This window comes from Leucoraja erinacea, unplaced genomic scaffold (genome assembly GCF_028641065.1).
Source record: "Leucoraja erinacea ecotype New England unplaced genomic scaffold, Leri_hhj_1 Leri_57S, whole genome shotgun sequence".
NCBI classification, from domain to species: Eukaryota; Metazoa; Chordata; class Chondrichthyes; order Rajiformes; family Rajidae; genus Leucoraja; species Leucoraja erinaceus.
This window is the reverse complement of record NW_026576487.1, coordinates 443,811-471,315: the sequence shown is the minus strand read 5'-3', so window position 1 is coordinate 471,315 and position 27,505 is coordinate 443,811. Positions and strand designations below refer to the sequence as shown.

Below are 27,505 nucleotides of genomic sequence, written 5' to 3'. Positions count from 1 at the left end.
ATTCTATTTCAGGATTATTATTTTTTTGAGGGGTGGAAGCACTGATCGCTGATGCTGGTTGAAACTGAAGATGGACACAAAATGCTGGAGTAACTCAGTGGGACAGACAGAGCATCTCTGTCTCGTTCTGTTATCTCGCTGGTTGCTGCCTGTCCTGCACAGTTACTCCAACCTTTTGTGTCTATCTTCAAGTCTCGAGTTATGCTGCTTGTCAGAGTCATGGCTGCTGGGAGGATTTCTTCTCTCCATAGATCCAATCTCACCATCTTGTCCTGGTTCTTCATCCTGTCTCTTTACAAGCACATCCATTTCCTGTTTCACTGTTCTATTATGATCCATGTTCTTGGGATATCAATATCTAAATCCAAATTTTTTTAGTTATTTTATGTTATGACATCGGTTGGAAGCTTCAAACCAAATCTCGTTGCGCTTATGTGCAATGACAATAAAATATTATTATTATTTTTATTAAGACCTGGAACAGAATTAGGTCATTCATCGTGTCTTCTCCGCCATTCCATCTTGACTGATCTATTTTTTCTCCCTCAACCCCATTCTCCTGCCTTCTTCCCGTAACCTTTCCTTGCTATTGAGAGAGTGCAGGGTAGGTTCACCAGATTAATTCCCGGGATGGTGGGACTGTCATATGCTGATAGAATGGAGCGGCTGGGCTTGTACACTCTGGAGTTTAGAAGGATGAGAGGGGATCTTATTTGAAACATGTAAGATTATTAATGGTTTGGACACGGTAGAGGCAGGAAACATGTTCCAGATGTTGGGATAGTCCAGAACCAGGGGCCACACAGTTTAAGAATAAAGGGTGGGCCATTTAGAACGGAGATGAGGAGGAGCTTTTTCACACAGAGAGTTGTGAGTCTGTGGAATTCTCTGCCTCAGAGGGCGGTGGAGGCCGGTTCTCTGGATGCTTTCAAGAGAGAGCTAGATAGGGCTCTTAAAGATAGCGGAGTCGGGGGATATGGGAAGAAGGCACGAACGGGGTACTGATTGGGGATGATCAGCCATGATCACATTGAATGGCGGTGCTGGCTCGAAGGGCCGAATGGCCTACTCTTGCAACTATTGTCTAAAGGATGGATCAAAGATGGTTTCTAATGGATTTGATGCAGTCGGTTGCTGTGGTATAAAAAGAACTGTAAGCTGGCACTGTAGATATTCTGCTGCAATTTGAAAATGCCCTTGGCTCAGTGCAGTGGTTGAGCCTGAGGCAATTCTTAACATGCATGCATTGTGCAAAGAGAGAGAGAGAGAGAGGCATTCAGCACTCCGCTGCCAGCTGGGACTGCTGAGTTTAAGTTAACAAAATGCCGTAGTTCACCTTTTGCGTAGGAACTAACTGCAGATGCTGGTTTAGACACAGTTCTCAGACAGATAGAAACATAGAAAAATAGAGCATAGGTGCAGGAGGAGGCCATTCAGCCCTTCAATCCAGCACCGCCATTCATTGTCATTGTCCCCGATCAATAACCCGTGCCTGCCTTCTCCCCATATCCCTTGATTCCACTAGCCCCTAGAGCTCTATCTGACTCTCTCTTAAATCCATCCAGTGACTTGGCCTCCACTGCCCTCTGTGGCAGGGAATTCCACAAATTCACAACTCTGGGTGAAAACGTTTTTTTTTCACGTCGGTCTTAAATGACCTCCCCTTTATTCTTCAGGACTCGCCCAACATTGGGAATATTTTTCCTGCATCTAGCTTGTCCAGTCCTTTTATAATTTTATATGTTTCTATAAGACCCCCCCCCCCCCCATCCTTCTAAACTCCAGTGAATACAAACCCAGCCTTGCCAGCAATGTGTTCGTCCTTTCGACTTTTTGTTGTTGTTTTTCGTCGCATTTTTCCACGCCCGCCGTTTGCCAGGCTGCGTTCTGGCTCCTGCACGCACAGCGCTGAGTGCGTCTGGGTGAATTGCATTCAACGCTAACATTCTTTGCCTTGGACTTTTTGCGACAGATGCGACAAGGCTTGGCCCAGCCGTCTGACTTCTACACCTCGCCGCTGCAACAGCCCAGTCAAAGCAACTACTTCACAGCGCCGCCAATGTCCAGTGGGCCGCTCCACCAGGTAATCCTCACCAGTGCTCTTCACTGCGGCTACTTGCGTACGGAGTATTGCGTACAGATCTGGTCTCCTAATTTGAAGAAGGACATCCTTGTGATTGAGGCAGTGCAGCGTAGGTTCACGAGATTGATCCCTGGGATGGCGGGACTGTCATATGAGGAAAGATTGAAAAGACTAGGCTAGTATTCACTGGAGTTTAGAAGGATGAGGGAGGGACCTTATAGAAACATATAAAATTATAAAAGGACTGGACAAGCTAGATCCAGGAAAAATGTTCCCAATGTTGGGCGAGACCAGAACCAGGGGCCACACAGTCTTAGAATAAAGGGGAGGCCATTTAAGACTGAGGTGAGAAAAAACATTTTTACCCAGAGTTGGGAATTTGTGGAATTCCCTGCCACAGAGGGCAGTGGAGGCCAAATCACTGGATGGATTTAAGAGAGAGTTAGATAGAGCTCTAGGGGCTAGTGGAATCAAGGGATTTGGGGAGAAGGCAGGCACGGGTTATTGATAGGGGACGATCAGCCATGATCACAATAAATGGTGGTGCTGGCTCGAAGTGCCAAATGGCCTCATCCTGCATCTATTTTCTATGTCTGTTTCACCTGAAAATTGCTTACAAGTGGGACAGGCGGCATCTCTGGAGAGAAGGAATGGGTGACGTTTCTGGTCGAGACCCTTCAGACTGGTTAATGATAAGGGATCAGCCATGATCACATTGAATGGCAGTGCTTGCTCAAAGGAATGAATGGCTTACTCCTGCACCTATTGTCTATTGAAACGAGAGAGATAGGCGGTGATGTGGACAGATGAAGAACAATGTATGGAAGATATGCTAAAAAGTAATACTGATAAAGGAAGCAGGCCATTGTTAGCAGTTTGTAGGGAGAAAATGAGAAGCTGGTGCAACTTGGGTGGGGGAGGGAGAGAGAGAGAGAGAGGGGGGGGGGAATGCCGGGGTTACCTGAAGTGAGAGAAATCAATATTCATACCCCCTGGGTTGCAAGCTGCCCAAGGGAAATATGAGATGCTGTTCCCCCAAACTACAGTGTGATTGCAACGGGATTCTAAACTTCAAATCGGCTCTTTGTATTTTATTTGAGAAAGAACTGCAGATGCTGGATAAAATCGAAGGTAGACACAAAATGCTGGAGTAACTCAGCGGGTGAGGTGGTCACGGTGGCACAGCGGTAGAGTTGCTGCCTTACAGCGAAATGCAGCACCAGAGACCCGGGTTCGATCCCGACTACGGGTGCTGTCTGCACGGAGTTTGCACGTTCTCCCCGTGACCTGCCGGGATTTTCCCCGAGATCTTCTGTTTCCTCCCACTCTCCAAAAACGTACAGGTTTGTAGGTTAATCGGCTTGATAAAATGTTTTTTTTTTTTAATAATAAATTCAAAACAATTTGTCCAATGCTGAGTGTTGCTCTACCTAGAGCTTTTCAGCGTACTACATCCAGATCTCAATCCAGGCAGCATCTATGGAGAGAAGGAATAGGTGAAGAAGAGTCAAGAGTTCAAGAGTTTTATTGTCATGTGTCTTGTAAAGAAGTGTTGGCGACACACTGTGACTTTACTTCATTTTATTCATACTGTATTTTATACAAGGAGCACTAGCTGTAATTGGTCATGTCACGGAAACTAGTGAGCGATATGTGGGTGGGGAGGTTGTAATTATACTTGTGATATGGGGAGTGGTTAGTGGGGATGAGGTAACTATATTAAAGGCACATGCATATCTCATCTACATCCTTCCCCGGAAACGAAAGGCAAACAAAGTAGTGACAGGGCGACCACGTCTCATGCGCTAGAAACGGTTAAGCAAAGAATAGAATAGAATAGTTTCTTTATTGTCATTGTAACATGAGCCATGTACAACGAAATTTAAAAATGTCAGCCAGTCAGTGCACCATTCAAACATTTCTAAAAGCTAACGACTAAATAAATATCACGAAAATAGCACGCATAAACACCCAACCCTCCATCCTTCTGTCGATTTCACAGTGTACCACAGTCCCTTAGTATGTCTCACCATAGTCGCCATAGCGGACAGGCGGCTTGACAACCGTCCTGACCGGGTTCGCATCTCGCCATCTTCCCTCCCTGCAGGAAGAAGTGGAACAGGTGCAGACGGCCGAACTGGAACGGGGGAGCTGGGAGGGGACGGAGAATGCAAGGGCAGGAGGGGATGCAGGGTCAGCAGCGGGCAGGGCGAGGGAGGATGAGCCGGAGGAGGATTGGCCTGATAGAGCTGAGAGGGTAAAGACCGTGGCATGCGAGGGGGGGGGCGGGCAGAGCATCGCCCAGAGGCCGAAATTGCAGTGGGGGAGCAAAAGGATCCGCAGGCGGCGGTCGTGGCTCGTTGACGAGCCGCAGGTGTTGGCGGGACCGGCGGTAGACGGTTCCTGCATGGTCGACGAGATAGGACCTAGGCGACCCAGCAGAGGCGACGACGGTAGCGAGCCTGGAGTGACCGGAGGGAGTCTGCATGCGGATGACCTGACCGGGGAAAAGGCGCCACAGGGGGCGGCAGGACTTGTCATGGGAGCGCTTCTGAACATCGCGTGTAAGGGCAATGCGCTCCTGAACAGCAGCGGGCTTGAGGACAGAGGGGATGAGTGAGCGCTGGGCCACCGGGATCGGGGGTCTGGTAGTGCGAGGCATGAGCCGCTGAGCAGGGGAGCCCATTGCAGGGTCACGGGATATGTTGCGAAGGTTAAGGAGGGCTAGGAAGAAGTCGGAGTTAGACAAGCGACATTGTATCTGGGACATGTAGATGAGATAGGACAATGACATTCTTGCTTGCTGTAGCACAACACAATATGTAAACATAATACAGAACAGGAGATACAAGTTCAGTGTGTCTATAGACCATAGATATACACAATAAATAAACAGATAAAATGCAATAGGCTGTTATAGTTCAGAGTTTCTTTGATGGCGAGTTTAATAGCCTGATGGCTGTGGGGAATAAGCTGGATGTTCCAGATTTCAAGCTCCTGTGCCTTCTTCCCGATGGCAACGGAGAGATGAGTGTGTGGCCAGGATGGTGTGGGTCCTTGATGATGCCTTTTTGAGGCAGTGACTGCGATAGATCCCCTCAACGGTAATGGACAGAGCTGGTGATGGACTGGGCAGTGGTCACAACTTTCTGCATTCTTTTCTGCTCCAGGGCGCTCAAGTTGCCAAGCCAAGCCACGATGCAACCGGTCAGCATGCTCTCTACTGTGCACCTGTAGACGTTCGAGAGAGTCCTCCCTAAACATCACCCATTCCTTCTCTCAGTAGATGCTGAGATACTCCAGCATTTTGTGTCTGCCTTTGTATTTGGCTGGTTTGTTGTTGTTGTTGTTGTTGAGTGCTCTCGCCTCGGTTCTCACTTCCGCTCCCTGCACTCACTCTCCAATGCTTTTCTCCCCCACCCCACCCCCCAGATGTTGGTGCCCATGCTGGGCTCCCAGCTCTCGGTGCCGGGCTTTGGATCCATGCAGCAGCCCCTGGTTCAGCTTCCGCAGTCTCTGCATCATTCCCAAGCTCAAGCCATCCCTCCCGGAGCACCCAGACGAGTACTACACTCCGGCTTCCACACCGCAGCACCCACTCTGGGACGAGAGGTTGAAAGAAAATACCCAGCATTTCATTTTAATGTTTGTTTTTTGTTTTTTTAAAGGTCTTCAAATTTCAGCATGAGATTATAATTGCCTTCCTTGCATGTTAACCATAGTGCTCTTTTTTATATGTGTATATATAATGCAGGTTAATCCAGTGGATCCTAAGGCATTTCATTTGGACAGGAAGATGAATCAGTCTCCTGGTGCACTTGGTTATACTGTTCCTTCACAGACAATGTTCAGGTGAGAGGTTTATGCTGACCGTGTCTAGATTTGTCTCGGTATTTGTAGCATAAGGTTGTCTTTATACCTTCATAACAAGAGGAATCGAATACAGGAGCAAAGAGGTCCTTTTGCAGTTGTACAGGGCCCAAGTGAGACCACACCTGGAGTATTGTGTGCAGTTTTGCCCAGTTGGCCTTCATAACAAGAGGAGTTGAGTACAGGAGCAAAGAGGTCCTTTTGCAGTTGTACAGAGCTCTAGTGAGACCACACCTGGAGTATTGTGTGCTGTTTTGGTCCCCTAATTTGAGGAAGGACATTCTTGCTATTGAGTGAGTGCAGCGTAGGTTCACCAGGTTAATTCCCGGGATGGCGGGACTGTCATATGCTGAGAAAATGGAGCAGCTGGGCTTGTACACTCTGGAGTTTAGAAGGATGAGAGGGGATCTCATTGAAACATATGATTGTTAAGGGTTTGGACACGTTAGAGGCAGAAAACATGCTCCCGATGTTGGGGGAGTCCAGAACCAGGGGCCACAGTTTAAGAATAAGGAGTAAGCCATTTAGAACGGAGACGAGGAAACACTTTTTCTCACAGAGAGTGGTGAGTCTGTGGAATTCTCTGCCTCAGAGGCAGGTTCTCCGGATACTTTCCAGAGGGAGCTAGATAGGACTCTTAAAAATAGTGGAGTCAGGGGATATGGGGAGAAGGCAGGAACGGGGTACTGATTGTGGATGATCAGGCATGATCACATTGAATGGCGGTGCTGGCTCGAAGGGCCAAATGGCCTCCTCCTGCACCTATTGTCTATTGTCTCAGTTTCCCAAGCTACTATCTACTTGTTCTGCATTCTATCCTGGGCCTTCACCACTGTCATAGTGAGGCCCAACGCAAATTGGACGAACAGCATCTCAGATTTTGTTTGGGCAAGCGTACACCCCTAGCGGTATGAACATTGACTTCAACTTCAAGTAACCTTCAGTACATCGGCGAGACCAAGCGCAGGCTCGCCGATCGTTTCGCTGAACACCTCTGCTCAATCCGCCTCGACCTACCTGATATCCCGGTTGCTCAACACTTCAACTCCCCCTCCCATTCCCAATCTGACCTTTCAGTCCTGGGCCTCCTCCATTGTCAAGAGTGAGGCCCAGCACAAATTGGAGGAGCAGCACCTCGCATTTTGCATGGGTAGTTTACACCCCAGCAGTATGAACATTGACTTCTCTAACTTCATATAGCCCTTGCTTTACCCATCCCTCTCCCTAGTTACTCCAACAGTCTTACTGTCTCTGACTACATTTTAGCTCTGGCCCACCCAGTCCCCTGAAGTCAGTGTGAAGAAGGGTCTCGACCCAAAACGTCACCCATTCCTTCTCTCTAGAGATGCTGCCTCACCCGCTGACTTACTCCAGCATTTTGTGTCTGCCTTTGCTACTATCTACCTCATCAGTAGCCCTCGGACTATCTTTGATCGGACTTTACTGGTTTTACCTTCCACTATTCCCTCATCATGTGTATTGATACACATGTAAATGGCTCGATTGTAATCATCTATTGTCTTTCTGCTGACTGGTTAGCACACAACAAAAGCTTTTCATATACCTTTGTACATGTGACAAAAACTAAAGTTATAGGAGCAGAATTAGGCCATTCGGCCCATCAAGTCTACTCTGCCATCTATCTTCCCCTCTCAACTCCATTCCCCTGCCTTCACCCCATAACCCTGACATTGAAATCTGTTGTCTTTTATATTCTGTTTGTAAGGGGGATTGGCCAATGCAGGTTTTGCAGTGAGTGTAAGAGGCTTTGCAGTCACACCAGGGGTTTAGTATAAAGTCATGGTGTGATAACAAAGAACGGCAGATGCTGGTTTATTGCAAAAAATAGAAACCAAATGTTGGAGTAACTCAGCTGGTCAGGCAGCATCTGTGGAGAACATGGATAGGTGACGTTTCACAGATTGCTGGAGTAACTCAGTGGGTCAGGCAGCATCTGTGGAGAACATGGATAGGTGACGTTTCACAGAGTGCTGGAGTAACTCAGCGAGTCAGGCAGCATCTGTGGAGAACATGGATAGGTGATGTTTCACAGAGTGCTGGAGTAACTCAGTGGGTCAGGCAGCATCTGTGGAGAACATGGATAGGTGACGTTTCACAGAGTGATGGAGTAACTCAGCGGGTCAGGCAGCATCTGTGGAGAGGTGACGTTTCGGGTGGGAACCTTTTTGATGTCCGAGCCGGACGAGCTTACTTGACGGTCACTGAAGTGGGGCGGATACAGGAGCTCGGCTTAACAATGGTAGACGTGGTGGTGAGAATGCGTCCTCTGAATCTTTCATTTGTGTGTTTTTTTTTTTTTTTTTAATCTCCCCCCCCCCCCCCCCCCCCCCTCCCCAGGCCTGGCACTACGAGCCCCCGGGGGAAAGTCGCCTGGACCTGCCCAGTGCGGCATCAATCCCCTGCCGTGTTTCAGAGGGAACGTGTCCCAACAGGTAAGCATCTTTGTGCTCCTTCTCCAACTCCCTGGTGGACATTGAGTGCGATGTTGGGCCGGAATGTGAAACCAGTCTGGAGAGACTGTCATGACGGAGAGACTGATGTCTGAAGAAACGTCAGCCATTTTGTCACCCACCCTGCCTGTCCCACTGAGTTACTCCAGCATTTTGTTTCATCTTTGCCATGAATATTTACCCCTCTAACATCAAGTAACTCTTGCTTTCCTGCTCTCTCCCCATCCTAGTTCTCCGACCAGTCTGACTGTCCTCCTGATTACATTTTGCCTTTGTATGCTTCAATAGACAATAGGGTGCAGGAGTAGGCCATTCGGCCCTTCGAGCCATTCAATGTGATCATGGCTGATAATCCCCAATCAGTACCCCGTTCCTGCCTTCTCCCCATATCCCCTGACTCCGCTATCTTTAAGAGCCCTATCTAGCTCTCTTTTGAAAGTATCCAGAGAACCGGCCTCCACCGCCCACTGAGGCAGAGAATTCCACAGACTCACCACTCTCTGTGTGAAAAAGTGTTTCCTCGTCTCCGTTCTAAATGGCTTAATCCTTATTATTAAACTGTGGCCCCTGGTTCTGGACTCCCCTGACATCAGGAACATGTTTCCTGCCTCTAGCGTGTCCAAACCCTTAATAATCTTATTTGTTTCAATAAGATCCCCTCTCATCCTTCTATACTCCAGAGTGTACAAGCCCAGCCACAGGTTGAGAGAATGCTGTGTGGATCACCTAACCCTAAGCCCAGCCGCTCCATTCTCTCAGCATATAACAGTCCCGCCATCCCGAGAATTAACCTGGTGAACCTACGCTGCACTCCCTCAATAGCAAGAATGTCCTTCCTCAAATTAGGGGACCAAAACTGCACACAATATTCCAGGTGTGGTCTCACTAGGGCCCTGTACAACTGCAGAAGGACTTCTTTGCTCGTATACTCTTGTTATAAAGGCCAATATGCCATTTGCTTTCTTCACTGCCTGCTGTTACTGCATGCTTACTTTCATAGACTGATGAACAAGGACCCCCAGATCCCGTTGTACTTCCCCTTTTCTTAACTTGGTGCCATTTTGATAGTAATCTGCCTTCCTGTTTTTGCTACCAAAGTGGATAACCTCACATTTATCCGCATTATACTGCATCTGCCGTGCATCTGCCCACTTCCCCAACCTGTCCAAGTCACCCTGCATTCTCATAGCATCCTCCTCACTGTTCACACTGCCACCCACCTTTGTGTCATCTGCAAATTTGCTAATTTCAGTGTTTGACGTGGGCTTTGCCCATATAGTTGGTGAACTGTGGCATGGTTTTCCACTTTCCCGCCTCCCAAAACACAGCCTGTATTTTGGGTGTACACAAGAATAAGAAAAGAAGTACTATAAAAACATGTCATAGACGATTAGGCAGGTATATGGATAGTTTAAACTAGGAAATGCAGGTGTTGGTTCATAAGGTCATGTGATAGGAGTAGAATTAGGCCATTCAGCCCATCAAGTCTACTCCATTTCATCATGGCTGATCTATCTCTCCCTCCTAACCACATTTTCCTGCCTTCTCCCCATAACCCCTGACACCCGTACTAATCAACAATCTATCTATCTCTGCCTTAAACATATCCATTGACGTGGCCTCCGCAGGCTTCTGTTGCAAAGAATTCAACACATTCACCGCCCTCTGACAAAAGAAATCTCTCCTCATCTCCGTCCTAAAAGATCTATCTCGGCCTTAAACATATCCATTGACTTGCCCTCAGCAGGCATCTATTGCAAAGAATTTCACCGTGTGCCTGAAGAGATTTCTCATCTCCTTCCTGAAAGATCGTCCTTTAATTCTGAGCCTGTGTCCTGTGGTCCAAGACTCTCCACTCTATCAAGGCCTATTTTCCACACCGTATCACACTAAATAAACGCTACTTTTTAAACGTGCGGGGAATTTATGGAGCCTTTCTCTTCCCTTCGGGCCTGGCCGTGTTTGAGACGGGACTGCCTGCAATCGCCGTGGAAACTGGAGACAAGTCACAATAAACTCTCTTTCTTTTTATTTTTTTGTTTCGAACTTTCCTGGCAGGCAAAGCAGCGGGCCGAGGTGCTGCAGAGCACCCAAAGGTTCTTCGAGCGAGTGACTCCGCGCAGCAGCAGCAGCAGCAACCCCAGCGAGCAGCAGGAGGGAGACAGCGCGCAGCCACGCAGGGGGGACAGATCTTTGGGCAACCCCAAGCCGGCGCGGACCGGCCCCATCAAGCCTCCGAGCACTAGGCCTCAGGATGAGAAACTGTGACGGGCCAAGCGACGAGACTGCAGCCTCTCAAAAACTGAAGGAATCTACATCTCAAGGGGGTTTTATTTGTCTGTCTCAAAGGAATATGGCTTTTTGTTTTAGAAAAGAAAAAAAAAAGATGAAATGTGACTGATTTCAGTGGACTACACACGCGGGCCGAATCCAGCAGCTTGATGGCGAAGCTGAACTTGGAGAAAGGAATAGGCAGAAGAGGCGACCCAGTCCTTTTTTAAAGAAAAGAGATTTCTCTACCATAACGAAGCATTCATCTTATTGGTAACTAGTAAGTCCTTGTAGATCCACTTAATAAATGCCAATCCCTTATAAGGCATCTGCTTTCTTTGAGGGGGACTAGGCCGCGTAAAGACTAGAATCGGTTTGGACACCACAAAAGGGTGTTTTAGAGTAAGAGGGGCCACTCAGTCGAGCATTTGAAAAAGTAACGAGGACAGATCGGTCCGAGCTTCTGTCTTGTCTGTGTTTCCACAAAAAAAACGGTTGTGAATGTTTGCAAATGGTGGTAGACGCGTACAAATGACTAATTCCACGGCTCTCTCGCTCTGCGGCATCGCACTATTTAAGAGGCACGTCTGCCTTTGATCCGTGCAATCTGTACGTCAACCAGCGAGATGTCTTCCCTCACCCCCCACCCTCCAAAATCCCAGCTGTTCCTGCAACAACAACATGAATAAAACGCACAAGGGCTTTTTTTGAAACTTCCCTTCGGTTGGTTTCCCTCCCCTCCCCTCCCAGATAGACCATCCCGGTCGGTATTGAGTCTCAAAGCAGTGCAGGAGACGAAGGCAACAGGGTTTCCAGTCTGGGCCCACGCACGTTGCAGTTTCCAAGCCTGGGCGATTTCGAGAAGTTGGGGGGGTTAACATTTAGCTACATTCTTCAGGACAACGGCAGCTGCAGGGGGACAGATTAACTTGTGAGATTTAAAAATGGCCCCACTCACCCAAAGGGCGTGCATACACCAACGGTTAGAAGCAAGCTTCACTAGCTGCCCCGTAAACTGGATCTAGCCTGGCGTCGAATGACGTTTTTGAATCTCAGATTGATCAAAAGGTGCTTTTTCTTTGCCCCTTTCCACCACCCCCACCCCCCAATCTCCCGACTACCGAAACGTCGTAGTGAACGAACTCACTGCGCTGGGGAGGGTATTTTTAGCGTGACTCTGTCTGTGACAAGGCAGTCCGGCCCCCCAAGACCAGACGATTGCAGTGTCAGAAAGGGCAGAGAGAATGCGTAGCTAGCTGCCTGCGCTCATTTCTGTCGCTGGCTTGCCATGCGAGGAACCTATAGTCTGTCCCGTGGATGGTGGGAGGTGGCAAAGACTTTTTTGGGGGAGGGGGTTTTTTTATAACGCTGAAGATTTAACAGATGGCTCCCCGTCGTGGCTAGTTACCAGATACAGTCCCGTCTGTCACCTCTGCCTTTTCCTCTCTTTGTCTCGTGAGCCAAAGCTCACGGGATCCAGTATCTGCGAGAAATTCACTAACGTTGTTTTTGGAACACTTGAGTTACAGCCAAACTTTTCGTTTTGTTTTTTTTTTTGTTTGGAGGTGTCTTTCTCCGCCCCCCTCCCCCTCCCCCCCCCCCCCCCCCCCCCCCCCCGCACTCCGACGTTCTTGCCTGAAGGAAAGGGGAGTTGTAAGCAGCTAATAAATTCTTCCGACTAATCGCCTCGCTCGCTTGTTATTGTGGGGAACGGCAGTATGAACGCACGGGTCTGGAGTGTTGGAACGCAGGAAGTGCACATATTCCCGCTGTTGCTATTTTGTAGGGAGCAGATGGGGTTGGGATGACAAGTGTTTGTTCAGGCTAGGCTGTACAAAAGTTGTAAAATCCACTCGATGTTTAACGTGAATGACAACGACTTAGTGGCCTTGTTAGTTCAAGTCTTCAGCGGGAGATTCGGGGCTTGAAGAAGCAAATGGAATTAGTTGAGGAAGCCCATTGATGCCTTTTTTTTGTTTGTTTGTTTGTTTGAATTTGGCCCACGGTAAGGAGGTGGGATATTTTGGGGTTTTTGTACTGGTGGGGTGCGCCCTCTTTCCCCCCCCCCCACCCCCCACCGGAGACGGTGCTTGGTTCAGATGTAGTATCTGTTTGCGGATACGCGGTCTTCCTCCGGCACCACCACGAGCGCCCCGTTCTCGCCGCGCGGCTCGGCGTAGTTAAAGAACCGGCCACGGCGGAGGGCAGGCCAGAACCGCTCGTCAAAAGGCGAGATGAACGCTTTGGTTCTCCTCCTCATACAGTGACTCGGAATCGCCACCTACCAGTCGGTCAAGCTCAGAGAAGGGACACAAACTGCCGCCAACTTCAAACATTGTGCAAGTTTTCAAAGACTTTTTTTTCTTCTTAAGGGGTTTTTCTCCCCGGTGTTCCTCATTTTATCTCCCCCCCTCCCCCACCTGCTCTGAGTCTTCCACCGAGTGATGGAGGGGGAGGGGGGGGTGTCGGCCTCCAGGTTTTGTCGAGGCCCTCGGCTTGTGACTTATTCCCCTTGCCCCTCAGTCTCGGGGGAACCCTGGGCCTGTTCACGCAACACCCCCCCGCCCAATTCCGGGGGGGGGTGGGGTAGTGTTCACCGTCCACAGTTTCTCGCTTCCACCCCCACCCGCTTCCCACATCCAACCCTCCGCCCCAAGATTCCACAGGTAAGTCGGCAAAGTTTGGAGAAGCGGCCACAACGTCCAATGTCCATTGGGTTGGCAGTAACCACTGTGCGAACTGCCTGCCTCCAAGTGTCCAGAAAGAAGAACTCGAATGTCCAGACATCGTTCATCCAAGGGCAGCATCTCGACCCATTTTGCGCCAGTCTTTTTTTTTTGGCAGACCATTAAAAAAAAAACTTCCTCCACTCCCGCTTGGGACTTGCAAATTCCTTGCTTCACCACTGCATTTGTGCCAGCCAAGTCTTCATCGTTTAAAACTGGTCCATGGTTAAGGCACCACAAACGCAAGCCACCCTTTCATAGAGTAACGCCATCCGTGGAATTAGACACTTTGCCATGCGGACATGTTGAGCCAACAGGTAAGGAGGGCAGGATTGTCACACCTGAGCCACCCCTCCCACCCTACGGAATAATTTCCAGTCCTTGGGAAGAGCAGCCAGTTAGAGGATTGAGATTATTAACAATTTGGTCGGACTGATTTATTCGAGGTTTGAATGCACGGCTCCTGACTGCGCTGCCCGCCATCTCCTGAGCCATCAACGTTGGTGGAAGCACAGGCACGATCATGTGGACCAGCAAGACTCGGGCAGCGCCGCCAGGGAACAAGTTGCAAGGGGGATGTTACTCTTTTCTTTAATACATATGTGTGTGTGTGTGAAGAAAGCCACAAAAACAACTTTTGTACCGACCTACCACTATTTTTAAACCTTTCATGTTCAAAAGTGAATTTAAAAAATTTGCAGGGGGGAGGGAGGAATTGCAAGCACAGGGGGGAGAGATGGGGGAGAAAAAACAAATCCTTTTGGTGATTGTGTGTGACCTCATTTGTGATGGGCCAGAATTGTTCTGTGATAAGGTTCGCTCGTTGAGAAGCTCTCTGCCTGCCGTATTGTTTGCCTGGCCCCAGTTTCATGTACTGTCACACTGTAATTTATAATGTCCCTAATAAAAGTGGCTGTTTCCAGGGCTGCAGCAAACTTGCTCCTCCGTATTTCAATCCGCTGCTTGGCAGCGTGTGTGTGTATGTGTGTGTGTGGGGGGGGAGGAAGAGGTCACCATGACCTCCACTGTTCGAACCACTTGGCTGCCTCTTGGTATTGCGGCCTTAAGGGGCTGTCCCACTGTACGAGCTAATTCAAGAGTTCCCCCGATTCGAACCCAGAGAATTACGGTAATGGCCGCTCGTAGGTACTCGGGGCTCTCGTGGTCATTTTTCAACATGTTGAAAAATCTTCACAAGCTTACCGCGTTTCCCGAGTACCTGCTGTTAGCGTTACGAGCCGCTAAGAGACGTCCCGAGCTCCGACGTACCCGCTACATACATTCTACGTGCTTACCATGAGTTTGATTTTTTTTTTAACTCGGGAGAGCTCTTGAGTTAGCTTGTACGGTGGGACAGGCCCTTCACGCTGGAGAATGCAAGTCACTAAACAAGCCACTCACATGGGTGGAAATCTTGGGGGGGACATGGGGGCCGTCTCCCCCCATGCTTTGAGAGGTGGGGGACAATCCCCCCATGTTTTTAATCTGGATTTTATCAGCCGCTTTCTAAGGGCTGAATCGGCCCGTTCGCGGGGACTTTCATCGCCCGGCGCGGCATAAAATCAAACAGCTGCATCGAGGATCCCGATGTTGAAGCCACTGCCGGGCGATGAAAGGCCCCGCGAACGGGCCGGTTCAAGCCTCGCGATTTGGGGCGGACAAAGCTGCTGTTGCTGGAGTTCGGAGTCGGTCACCAACCAGGTCAGCTCCCGATGTTACCGTCCACAGGGCTAATGGCCGAAGCCTCGCGTGTGTGTGCACGTGCGCGCCCGGCCACCAAGAAATTGGGTGTGTGTGTATGTCCCATGTTTTGATAGCAATTCCCGTGCCTGACTGCAACACTGGTGTGTGGGGCAGCGGTAGAGTTGCTGCCTCACAGCGCCCGAGACACGGGTTCGAACCAGACCACGGGTGCTGTCTATACGGAGTTTGTACATTCTCCCTGTGACCTACGTGGGTTTTCTCTGCATGCTCCAGTTTCTCACACTCGCAAAACGCTCAGGTTTGTAGATTAATTGGCTTTGGTAAGTGTTAATGTGTGGGAATCGCTGGTCGGCACGGACTCGATGGGCCGAAGGATCTGTTTCCAAGCTGTACCTCTAATCTAAGCCTGTCCCTTATACCTCCTTCCCTCGACTCCATCCAGGAATCCCAACAGTCTTTTCAGGTTCACATGCACCTCCTGCAACCTCATCTACTGCATCTGGTCTTCCTAATACATTGGCGGTTATACATCTGCAGTTGTACAGAGCTCTGGTGAGAGCACATCTGGAGTATTGTCTACAGTTCTGGTCTAATTTGGGGAAGGACGTCCTTGTGATTGAGGCAGTGCAGTGTAGGTTCACGAGATTGATCCTTGGGATGGCGGGACTGTCATATGAGGAAAGATTGAAAAGACTAGGCTTGTATTCACTGGAGTTTAGAAGGATGAGTGGGAATCTTATAGAAACATATAAAATTATAAAAGGACTGGACAAGCTAGATGCAGGAAAAATGTTCCCAATGTTGGGCAAGTCCAGAACCAGGGGCCACAGTCTTAGAATAAAGGGGAGGCCATATAAGACTGAGGTGAGAAAAAACTTTTTCACCCATTGAGTTGTGAATTTGTGGAATTCCCTGCCACAGAGGCAGTGGAGGCTAAATCACTGGATGGATTTAAGAGAGAGTTAGATAGAGCTCTAGGGGCTGGTGGAATCAAGGGTTATGGGGAGAAGGCAGGCCCGGGTTATTGATTGGGGATGATCACAATGAATGGTGGTGCTGGCTCGAAGGGCCGAATGGCCTCCTCCTGCACCTATTTTCTATGTTTCTCTGAAACCAAGTGCAGAATAAGCAACCGTTTGAACGTTTTTGCTCGGTCTACGGGATCTCCTTGGTTGCCAACCTTTTCAGCTCCAATTCCCATTCCCAATCTGACCTTTCTGTCCTGGGCCTCCTCCATTGTCAGAGTGAGGCCCAGCGCAAATTGGAGGAGCAGCACCTCGTATTTCACTTGAGTAGCTTACACCCCAGCGGTATGAACATTTAATTTTTTCATTTTAAATAGCTTCTACTTCCCCTTCCCACCCTCTTTACGTGGTCCACCATTTTTCGATGAATACAAGCAACCTGGCGTGCACAAATTAAAGATCACACAGAATTAAGTCTGAGTCTGAAGAAGGGTCTCGACCCAAAACGTCACCCGTTCCTTTGCCCCATAGATGCTGCCTCACCCGCTGAGTTTCTCTAACATTTTTGTCTACCTTCAAATGTTCCAGCATCTGCAGTTCCTTCTTAAACATCAAACAGAACAAGTTGTCTTACACCTTAGGCTGTGCACGCCATATTGTCCACATTGTTCCCCAGCTAGCAATAGACCTACCAGGCACTAACTGTCTCTTGAAAGCTTCCAGAAAGCCAGCCTTCCTAGGCAGAGAATTCCAGAGACTCACAACGTGATCATGGCTGATCATCCCCAATCAGTAACACGTTCCTGCCTTCTCCCCATATCCCCTGACTCCGCTATCTTTAAGAGCCCTATCTAAGTCTCTCTTGAAAGTTTCCAGAGAACCGGCCTCCACTGCCCTCTGAGGCGGAGAATTTCACACTCACTGTGTGGAAAAAGTGTTTCCTTATCTCCGTTCTAAAAGGCTTACCCCTTATATGAACTATGGCCCTGGTTCTAGACTCCCCCAACATCGGGAACATGTTTCCTGCCTCTAGGGTGTCCAAACCCTTAATAATCTTATATGTTTTCAATAAGATGCCCTCTCATCCTTCTAAACTCCACAGAGTATACAAGCCCAGCCGCTCCATTCTATCAACATATGACAGTCCCGCCATCCCAGGAATTAACCTGGTGAACCTTCGCTGCACTCCCTCAATAGCAATAGTTGGCCCGGGTGCTGGACTGCTCACAAAGCCCAGCCGGCGGGCCAGCTGAGTTTTAGCCCAGGCCGATGATCGGCCATGAGAAGGGGTGGTAGTGGTGTCGACGGACAGCTGGCTGGGCTGCCGACCGACCAACTGGGCTACGGGCGAGGCTCTGCTGCTGCACTCCATGGGCTGCACTATGTCGAGACGGGGCCGGATGCAGCGCTCCGACCCGACAGTCCCCTCGACCCGAGTAGTAGCGGTAAAATACGGGGCTAGGGCGGTCCCATACGAGACAAACCCAATGTATGTAGATCAAAATGCTGGATAAACTCAGCGTGTATAGCAGCATCCATGAGGCGAAGGAATATGTGACGTTTCGGGTCGAGACCCTTGTTCAGACTGATGTGGGGGGTCGGGGGATTGACGGGAAGAAGAAAGGACGAGGTGGAGACTGGGCTGTGGGAGAGCTGGGAAGGGGAGGGGAAGGAGGGAGAAAGCAGGGACTACCTGAAATTGGAGAAGTCAATGTTCATACCGCTGGGGTGTAAACTACCCAAGCGGAATATGAGGAGCTGCTCCTCCAATTTGCGATGGGACTCACTCTGGCCATGGAGGAGGCCCAGGAAAGAAAGGTCGGATTGGGAATGGGAGGGGGAGTTGAAGTGCTGAGCCACCGGGAGATCAGGTTGGTTATTGCCAACTGTCTAATGTCCTTCCGCTGCTGGACATGGGGGGCAGGGTGTGGTGGAGACGCCCCTCAAAATAAGGGAAGGGATCCCAGGCAGGGGGCCACATGAGTGGCAAGGGTGGGGGGGTAAATTTGTGCATGCAGTATTGAATGTATGTAGGTAGAGCCTTAGAGAATGTCGGATGGAGTTTTGTAAGTATCATGTCTTGTATATTTATTTCTCGACTAAAGTATATTTTCATTTTTTTTTTTTAAATAAATAAATAAATAGTTAAGCGAAGGTGCTGGGCGAAGCGATCGCCAAGCCTACGCTTGGTCTTTGCCTCAGAGGGCGGTGGAGGCCGGTTCTCTGGATACTTAGATAGACAATAGGTGCAGGAGTAGGCCATTCAGCCCTTCGAGCCAGCACTGCCAATCAATGTGACCGTGGCTGATCATCCCCAATCAGTACCCCGTTCCTGTCTTCGCCCCATATCCCCTGACTCCGCTATCTTTAAGAGCCCTATCTAGCTCTCTCTTGAAAGCTTGGGCTTTAAGACAGGGCTCTTAAAGATAGCGGAGTCGGGGGATAAGGGGTGAAGGCAGGAATGGGGTACTGATTGTGGATCATCAGCCATGATCGCATTATAATAATAATAATAATAATAATAATCTTATTTATAAGATGTATTATTTATATAGCACATTTTTAGTCAACTTGAATTGACCCCAAAGTGCTTCACATAATTACATTACATTTACACACAGGCAAAGGTGGGTGAAGTGTCTTGCCCCAAGGACACAACGACAGTATGCACTCCAAGCGGGATTCGAACCGGCTACCTTCCGGTCGCCAGCCGAACACTTAGCCCATTGCGCCATCTGTCGTCCCACTGCATTGAATGGTGGTGCTGGCTGGAAGGGCCGAATGGCCTACTCCTGCACCTGTTATCTATTGTCTATTGTGGACAATTGGCAACCCCAGTGAGCTAGTGATGGGCTGAAGAGCCCGTTCATTTGCTGTGTCTCTAGCTGAAAGCCGTGCATGAGTTGGCATCATTCCAGTTCTCCTGTGCAGCACAGCAACAAGGGCGAAACAAATGAAGCTTGCTGGTCCGCTGCAGATAATGCCGGGTGATTCACTGGTGAGTGGATCACAACACGGCCCTGCCCAGATCTGTCTGAGCAGTGCAGGTAGAACCGGCAGCCTTTGGGAAAACCCATCGAGGAAACACCGACCAATGTTTGGTTTACGTTTGAGACACAGAGCGGAAACTTGTCCATGCCAACAGTGATCCCCGCACGCTGGCGTTGCCCTAGACACTCGGGACAATTTAAGGGCCAGTCCCACTTGGGCGTCATTTACACGACACTATTGATGCGTCACGACGCACGGGCACGTGATGCGCGCATGGTGCGTGATGTCCTAGGCAGTGTCACGCGCGGCGCCCCCGGATTTTGGGATGTACAGAATCTTGGCGTGCCCTCTGCGTTACGTGCAAATGACGCCCAAGTGGGACAGGCCCTTTAATGTTATTTAAACAAAGCCAATTAACCTATAATCTGCATGTCTGTGGAGTGTGGGAGGAAACCAGTGCTCCCGGAGAAAACCCATGCGGTCATTGTGAAAACGTAGAGACAGCACCCGTAGTTGGGATCTAATCCGGGTGCTCCGGTTTCCTCCCACACTCCAAAGACGTGCAGGTTTGGAGGATAATTGGCTGCGGTAAAGATTGCAAACTGTACCTAGATTGTGGGATAGGCTAGTGTACGGGAATCGCTGGTCGGTGCGGACTCGGTGGGCCAAAGGGCTTGTTTCCGTGTTATATACACTATACACCATAGACACTATATACACGTGACAATAACAAACTATATTCTTATGCATTCACGCTGATGTTCATTGAGTGAAAACAGTTCATGAAAACTGCACAAAGATGTCTTCTCCAGCTTTCTCTCCCTGTCTGAAGTCAGCCTGGGGACGGAGCCCCCCCATCAGAAACGTCACCTATCCATGTTCTCCACAGATGCTGCCTGACCTGCTGAGTTACGCCAGCACTCTGTGAAACGTCACCTATCCATGTTCTCCACAGATGCTGTCTGACCCACTGAGTTACTCCAGCACTCTGTGAAACGTCACCTATCCATGTTCTCCACAGATGCTGCTTGACCCGCTGAGTTATTCCAGCACTTTGTCCCTTTTTGTCTAAACCAGCACCTGCAGTTCCTTGCATCTTCAAGCCCTTCCCTGTAACCTGTCACAGGCCAGGCTCAGATCAAGTGTTGGAGTAACTCAGCGGGTCAGGCAGCATCTCTGGAGGAAAGGAATCGGTGACGTTTCAGGTCGAGACCCTTCTTCAGACTGTGTGAAACGTCACCTATTTATTTTCTCTAGAGATGTTATCTGACCCGCTAGGTTACTTCAGCTTTTTGTGTCTATCTTTGTTTTAAACCAACATCTGCAGTTCCTACACAGATTTCTGTTTCTTCCCAGCTGTTAGAAACATAGAAAATAGGTGCAGGAGGAGGCCATTCGGCCCTTCGGCCCTTCGAGCCAGCACCACCATTCATTGTGATCACGGCTGATCGTCCCAAATCAATAACCCGTGCCTGCCTTCTCCCCATATCCCTTGACACCACCAGCCCCTAGAGCTCTATCTAACTCTCTCTTAAATCCATCCAGTGATTTGGCCTCCACTGCCCTCTGTGGCAGGGAATTCCACAAATTCACAACTCTCTGGGTGTAAAAGTATTTCCTCACCTCAGTCTTAAATGGCCTCCCATTTATTCCAAGACTGTGTGGGGCCCCTGGTTCTGGACTCGCCCAACATTGGGAACATTTTTCCTGCATCTAACTTGTCCAGTCCTTTTATAATTTTATATGTTTCTATGAGAGAGCCCCTCATCCTTCTAAACTCCAGTGAATACAAGCCTAGTCTTTTCAATCTTTCCTCATATGACAGTCCCGCCATCCGAAAAAATTTTTCACCCAGAGAGTTGTGAATTTAGAAACATAGAAGCATAGAAAATAGGTGCAGGAGGAAGCCATTCGGCCCTTCGAGCCAGCACAGCCATTCATTGTGATCATGGCTGATCGTCCCCAATCAATAACCCGTTCCTGCCTTCTCCGCATATCCCTTGATACCACTAGCCCCTAGAATTTGTGGAATTCTCTGCCACAGAAGGCCAATTCATTGGATGAATTTCAAAGAGAGTTGTATCGTTTCCGCGTTGTATCTCTAAACTAAACTGGATAGACACAAAAATAATTTCAAGACAGTTAGATGGAGCTCTGGGGGCTAGCGGAATCAAGGGATATGGGGAGAAGGTAGGAACGGGTTATTGATTGTGGATGATCAGCCATCAGTCAGCTGAGAATAATTTGGCAAAAACACACAGTATCTCGTTATCTGCCTCCGTCAGGAAAGCAGATCATCCTTTGGATTTTATTTTTTATTTTTTGTAACAAGTTTATAAACAAAATTCCCGGAACATTCCAGAAAGGTGCAGCGCTGTTGTTACCCCCTCTGGATGTATCGAATCTCGTGAAGGGAGGTCTTCAGTTGCATCCCCTCCCAAGTATTCGGGTGGTCCGAAGATAGACACACACAAAGTGCTGGAGTAACTCAGCGGGTCAGGCAGCATCTCTGTAGAGAGGGAACAGGTGACGACTCTCTCTTAAATCCATCCAGTGACTTGGCCTCCACTGGGAATTCCACAAATTCACAACTCTCTGGGTGAAAAAGTTTTTTCTCACCTCAGTCTTAAATGGCCTCCTCTTTATCCTAAGACTGTGGCCCCTGGTTCTGGACTCGCCCAACATTGGGAACATTTTTCCTGCATTTAGCTTGTCCAGTCCTTTTATAATTTTATATGTTTCTCTAACATCCCCCCCCCCCCCCCCCCATCCTTCTAAACTCCAGTGAATACAAGCCTAGTCTTTTGTTAACTTCAGGTAGCCCCGGCATTGCCCTCTCTCTCCATCCCTCCTCCACCCAACTTGCACCGGCTTCTCGTTCTCACCTAGCACACAGCCGACAATGGCCTGTTTCCTTCATCATCGTTCCTTTGTTGCATATCTTTTATTCATTTGTTCTATATCCTTCTACATCACCATATTGTCTCTCTCCTTTCCCTTTCCCCTAACTCTCAGTCTGAAGAAGGGTCTCGACCCGAAACGTCACCCAGATCTTGTCCCCATGAGATGCTGCCTGTCCCGCTGAGTTACTCCAGCACTTTGTGTCTATCTTTGGTATAAAGCAGCATCAGCAGTTCATTCTTTCAATCCTCCATTTGCTCATTATGTGTGTGAGGCAGGAGAGGGCTATTAACTATAAAACCAGCCCCACTGAAATCACCCTGACACACGCACACCCTTATCCGCATCTGCCCTTATGTACATGATCGAACCTTGCCCCAGAGCAACTCCCTGAGAAGGCCAGCAGCCCAGACCATCACACAACACAACCTCCCTTCCACTGACTCCATCTACACCTCGCGCTGCCTTGGCAAGGCCAGCGGCATCATCACGGACCAGTCTCACCCCGGCAACTCCCTCTTCTCCCATCGGGCAAGAGGTACAGAAGTGTGAAAACGAACGCACACCTCCAGATTCAGGGACAGTTTCTTCCCGGCTGTTATCAGGCAATTGAACCGTCCCACCACAACCCGAGAGAACTACTCCTGGCCTCCTCCTGCACCTATTTTCTATGTTTCTATGGGATATGGGGAGAAGGCAGACACGGCATATCTGAGGAAGGATGTGCCGGCTCTGGAGAGGGTCCAGAGGAGGTTTACGAGAATGATCCCAGGAATGAGTGGGTTAATGTATGATGAGCATTTGTCGACACTGGGCCTGTACTCGCTGGAGTTTAGAAGGATGAGGGGGAGACCCCATTGAAACGTACCGAATAGTGAAAGGCTTGGATAGAGTGGACGTGGAGAGGATGTTTCCACTAGTGGGAGAGTCTAGAACTAGAGGTCACAGCCTTAGAATTAAAGGATGTTCTTTTAGGAAGGAGATGAGAAAACATTTCTTTATCCAGAGGGTGGTGAATCTGTGGGAATTATTTGCCACAGAAGGCTGTGGAGGCCACAAGAGATAGATAGATCCTTGATTAGTACAGGTGTCAGGGGTTATGGGGAGAAGGCAGGAGAATGGGGTTGGGAGGGAGAGATAGATCGATTTGAATGGCGGAGTAGACTTGATGGGCCGAATGGCCTAATCCTGCTCCTGTCACTTATGACCTAATAAACTAAACTAGTGCTTATGATATATGACCATTGTCCTTGCATCTCTCTCCCCCCCTTCCCTCAACCTCAACCTCAACCCTCCTTCGACCACAACCCTCTCCCCCCTCCCCTCTCATCTCTAACCCCACCCCTCCTCTCTTCTCCCCCTCTCAAGGATCGAAGGGCCGTATGGCCTACTCCTGCACTGTTGTAGAACGTCAGTACCTCCACCAATATAAAGCACTTTGGCCAACGAGAGATGTTTTTTTAAATGTGCTGTGGAAATAAACTTGACTTGACTTGTACCTATTGTCAAGATCCGGGGCTTCAAGATGCCACAGGATACAAACCACTCCCACCACCTCCCCCCCCAACACCCTCCCTCCCTTCCATCCGTCCCCACCTCCTGAAGTCCACGCAAGCCTTCGGCCCATCGCCACTCTGCTGTCCCACTTCAAGAAGTTACTAGGAGTCTCACCGAAGGTCCCACTTCAAGAAGTTACTAGATGTCCCACCAAAGGTCCCACTTCAAGAAGTTACTAGATGTCCCACCGAAGGTCCCACTTCAAGAAGTTACTAGGAGTCTCACCAAAGGTCCCACTTCAAGAAGTTACTAGGAGTAGGAGGAACTGGCAGAAGCATCTCCGGTGAAGAGGCAGGTCGGTCGCTCTCTCTCGTGTCTCTCTCTTCAGAGTCCCACTGGCTCTCCGGCGGGGCTGTCGTGGGGTGGACCGGGTTCTGGGACTTCCCCTCCCTCGATTGGCAACGGCTCCTCTGGGTGACCCGGGCGCAGACTGACCCCTAGGACTAGTAGTTGCAGGGTCCCGTACACCAGGGCGACCAGGGGTAGGTAGGTCTGGAGCAGCCACAGGACTAGCATCATGCCGTAGGAGGCGACGAGGAATAGTCCCATCCCATGGAGCCAGAGTCCCAGAAGATCCTTCAGACCCAGGACATCCAGGGACACCCTGAAGACGGGCGAGGCGAGGCAGAGGAAGGTCACCACGCACAGGTCGAAGAGGTGTCGTAGGAGGTTGAAGGAGATCTCGAAGTGGTCGTGCTGGACTCGCCGCGTTGTGTCCTCTTCTCCCCCCGGCCACTCCTTCTTCACTGGTGTCTCCTCCCCCTCCTCCTCCTCCGCCAGTTGTTGCTGGTCCCGGCCCTGTCCCCGACGCAAGGGGCCGAGCGGCCGCCACCGCCTCCACCACCAGCGGTGCCCCCACCACCACCACCAGCCGTCCCGGAGAGCGGTCAGGAGGCCGGCCAGCAGCCGAGGGGCCGAGCCCAGCCACCGGGAGACATCCCCCGTCCACCGGGGAGTTCCCGGGGCCGGAGGGGTCGCGGTCGCGGTCGCGGTAAGTCGTGTCCCCATCGCAGGCTCTCGGCGGCGGTCGCAGCCCCCCCCCCCTAAAACGCAAGGCTAATGCTCCATCAGAAAACTTCCAGCGCAGCGAGCTTGAGAACAGAGAAGGGATCGCAGAGGTTAGAGGAAGCAGTTGAGGCTCCTTCCTTCAGCCCTCCTCCAAGCACATTCTTTCTGACGTTTCTCCTTTCTCTCCCTCTCTCTCTGTTTAAGGCAGTAAGGGCGGAGTATGAAACCGACACAAAGCTGGAAACTTGCCAGGCAAGGCAGCTTGCAACAGGCGTCCTTGGAGGGGAGAAGGGTGAGGGGAGGAGAGGGAGAGAAGGGGAGGGTGAGGGGAGGGGAGAAGGAGGGCAGGGGGAGAGGGGGGGGGGGGGGGGACAAGAGGGAGAGAAAAAGTCCCCTCTCTTCCCCTCTCCCCCTTCCCTCCTCTCTCCCCCTCTCCCCCTCCACTCTCCTCCACTCTCCCCTCCCCTCTCTCCCCTCCCCTCTCTCCCTCCCCCTCCCCTCTCTCCCTCCCCTCTCCCCCCCTCTCCCCTCCTCCTCTCCCCTCCCCTTCCCCGCTCCCTCTCTCCTTCTCTCCTCCCCCCCTCCCCTCCCTCTCCCTCTCCTTCCTCCTCTCTCTCTCTCCCCCCTCCCTCTCCTCTCTCTCCCTTCCTGTCTCACCCTCTCTCCTCCCCTCTCTCCCCTCTCCCCTCTCCCCCCTCCCCTCCCTCTCTCTCCCCCCTCTCCTCCCCTCTCCTTCCTCCCCTATCCCCTCACCCTCTCCCTCTCCCCTCCCCTCCCTCCCCTCTCTCCCCTCTCTCCCCCCCTCCTCTCTCCTCTCCCCTCTCTCCACTCTCCCCTCTCCTCCTCCCCTCCCTCCCATCCTCTCACCCCTCTCCCTCCCCTCTCCCCCTCTCCTCTCCTCCCATCCTCTCACCCTCTCCCTCCCCTCTCACCCCTCTCCCCTCTCCTCCCCTCCCCTCTCTCCTTCTCCCACTCTCCCCACTCTCCCCTCTCTCCCAATCTGGGTCCCATTAACCTTCAGTAGGGGACATGTTCTACAGTGCCCGTCCCACAAGCAAGAAACACAAAAGTACTGTGTGTGGGTGAAATGTGTAAATATTGAACCCGCTCCATCTCATTTCCACTGCCTGTTCTCTTTGCTTCCCACGGTTCCACTCACTCCCCTCCCTCCCCGTATTCTCCCACTGGCTCGCAAATAAACAAATTCTTTATCTGTTCACATAAGTTCTCGGAGCAGAATTAGGCCATTCGGCCCATCTAGACTGGTCCGTGTTCATCATTCAATGAAAGTAAGCATGCAGGTACAGCAGGCAGTGAAGAAAGCGAATGGCATGTTGGCCTTTATAACACGAGGAGTTGAGTATTGGAGCAAAGAGGCCCTTCTGCAGTTGTACAGGGACCTGGTGAGACCACACCTGGAGTATTGGGTGCAGTTTTGGCCTGTTGGCCTTCATAACAAGAGGAGTTGAGTACAGGAGCAAAGAGGTCCTTCTGCAGTTGTACAGAGTCCTGATGAGAACACACCTAGAGTATTGTGTGCAGTTTTGGCCTGTTGGCCTTCATAACAAGAGGAGTTGAGTACAGGAGCAAAGAGATCCTTCTGTAGTTGTACAGGGCACCTAGGGAGACCACACCTGGAGTATTGTGTGCAGTTTTGGTCTCCAAACCTGAGGAAGGACATTGAGGGAGTGCAGCGTAGGTTTACAAGGTTAATTCCCGGGATGGCGGGACTGCCATATGCTGAGAGAATGGAGCAGCTGGGCTTGAACACTCTGGAGTTTAGATGGATGAGAGGGTATCTTATTGAAACATATAAGATTATTAAGGGTTTGGACATGCTAGAGGCAGGAAACATGTTCCCGATGTTGGGGGAGTCCAGAACCAGGGGCCACAGTTTAAGAATAAGGGGTAAGCCATTTAGAACGGAGGCGAGGAAACACTTTTTCTCACAGAGAGTTGCGAATCTGTGGAATTCTCTGCCTCAGAGGGCGGTGGAGGCCGGTTCTCTGGATGCATTCAAGAGAGAGCTAGATAGATCTCTGAAAGATAGTGGAGTCAGGGGATATGCGGAGAATGCAGGAGAATGAGGTTGGGAGGGAGAGATAGATCAGCCATGATTGAATGGTGTACTAGACGATGGGCTAGTGATTGGGGATGATCACAGTGAATGGCGGTGCTGGCTCAAAGGTCCGAATGGCCTACCTGCACCTATTGTCTATTGTGTATTGTCTATTATCACCTATCCATGTTATCCAGAGATGCTGCCTGATCTGCTGAGTTACTCCAGCACTTTGTGTATATTTTATTTTGTGAACCAGCATCTGTAGTTCCTTATATTTCCAATTTGAGAGTTTTTTTTTACAGAAGTTCCAAGCCTCAAACATACAATGTAGAAACAAAGAACTGCAGATACTGGTTTACAAAAAATAGACGCATATTTCAATAGACAATAGACATATTTTGTTTGGGCAGATCACAACCTCGCATTATGAAAGTTGATTTCTCTAATTTCAAGTAACCCTTTAATTTCCTCTCTCTCTCTCTCTCTATATATATCTCTCCCTCTCTCTCTCTCTCTCTCTCTCTCTCTCTCTTTCTCTCTCTCTCTCTCTCTCTCTCTCTCTCTCTCTCTCTCTGCCCATTCCCCATCCTAGTTGTCCTGCTAGTTCCACTGATCACATCCATATATTCCTTTGTTATCACCTATTCCACAGTCAACAATGGACCCTTGTGGGCTCAATCTCTCCTTGGCCGTCGATGCTGCCTCTCATTTGCTCTTCGTTTAATTAGCGTATTAGGTCATAAGATCATAAGTGATTGGAGTAGAATTAGGCCATTCGGCCCATCAAGCCTGACATTCAATCACGGCTGATCTATCTCTCCTTCCTAACCCCATTCTTCTGCCTTCTCCCCATTACCCCTGACACCCGTACTGATCAAGAATCTATCTTTCTCTGC

The 27,505-nt window shown here is 49.9% G+C and overlaps 1 protein-coding gene across 1 annotated transcript in view; it reads left to right on the top strand.

The window, feature by feature from the left end:
- LOC129694216 (protein PRRC2A-like) overlaps nucleotides 1-14,356 on the top strand; it is a 144,231-nt gene extending 129,875 nt beyond the window's left edge. The window contains 6 exon segments of the mRNA XM_055630932.1: nucleotides 1,973-2,083; nucleotides 5,516-5,728; nucleotides 5,838-5,935; nucleotides 8,312-8,333; nucleotides 8,335-8,406; nucleotides 10,483-14,356. Of these exon segments, the coding sequence (XP_055486907.1) occupies nucleotides 1,973-2,083; nucleotides 5,516-5,728; nucleotides 5,838-5,935; nucleotides 8,312-8,333; nucleotides 8,335-8,406; nucleotides 10,483-10,692 (726 nt within the window). The 3' untranslated portion in view covers nucleotides 10,693-14,356.
- The last annotated feature ends 13,149 nt before the right edge of the window (nucleotides 14,357-27,505 follow it).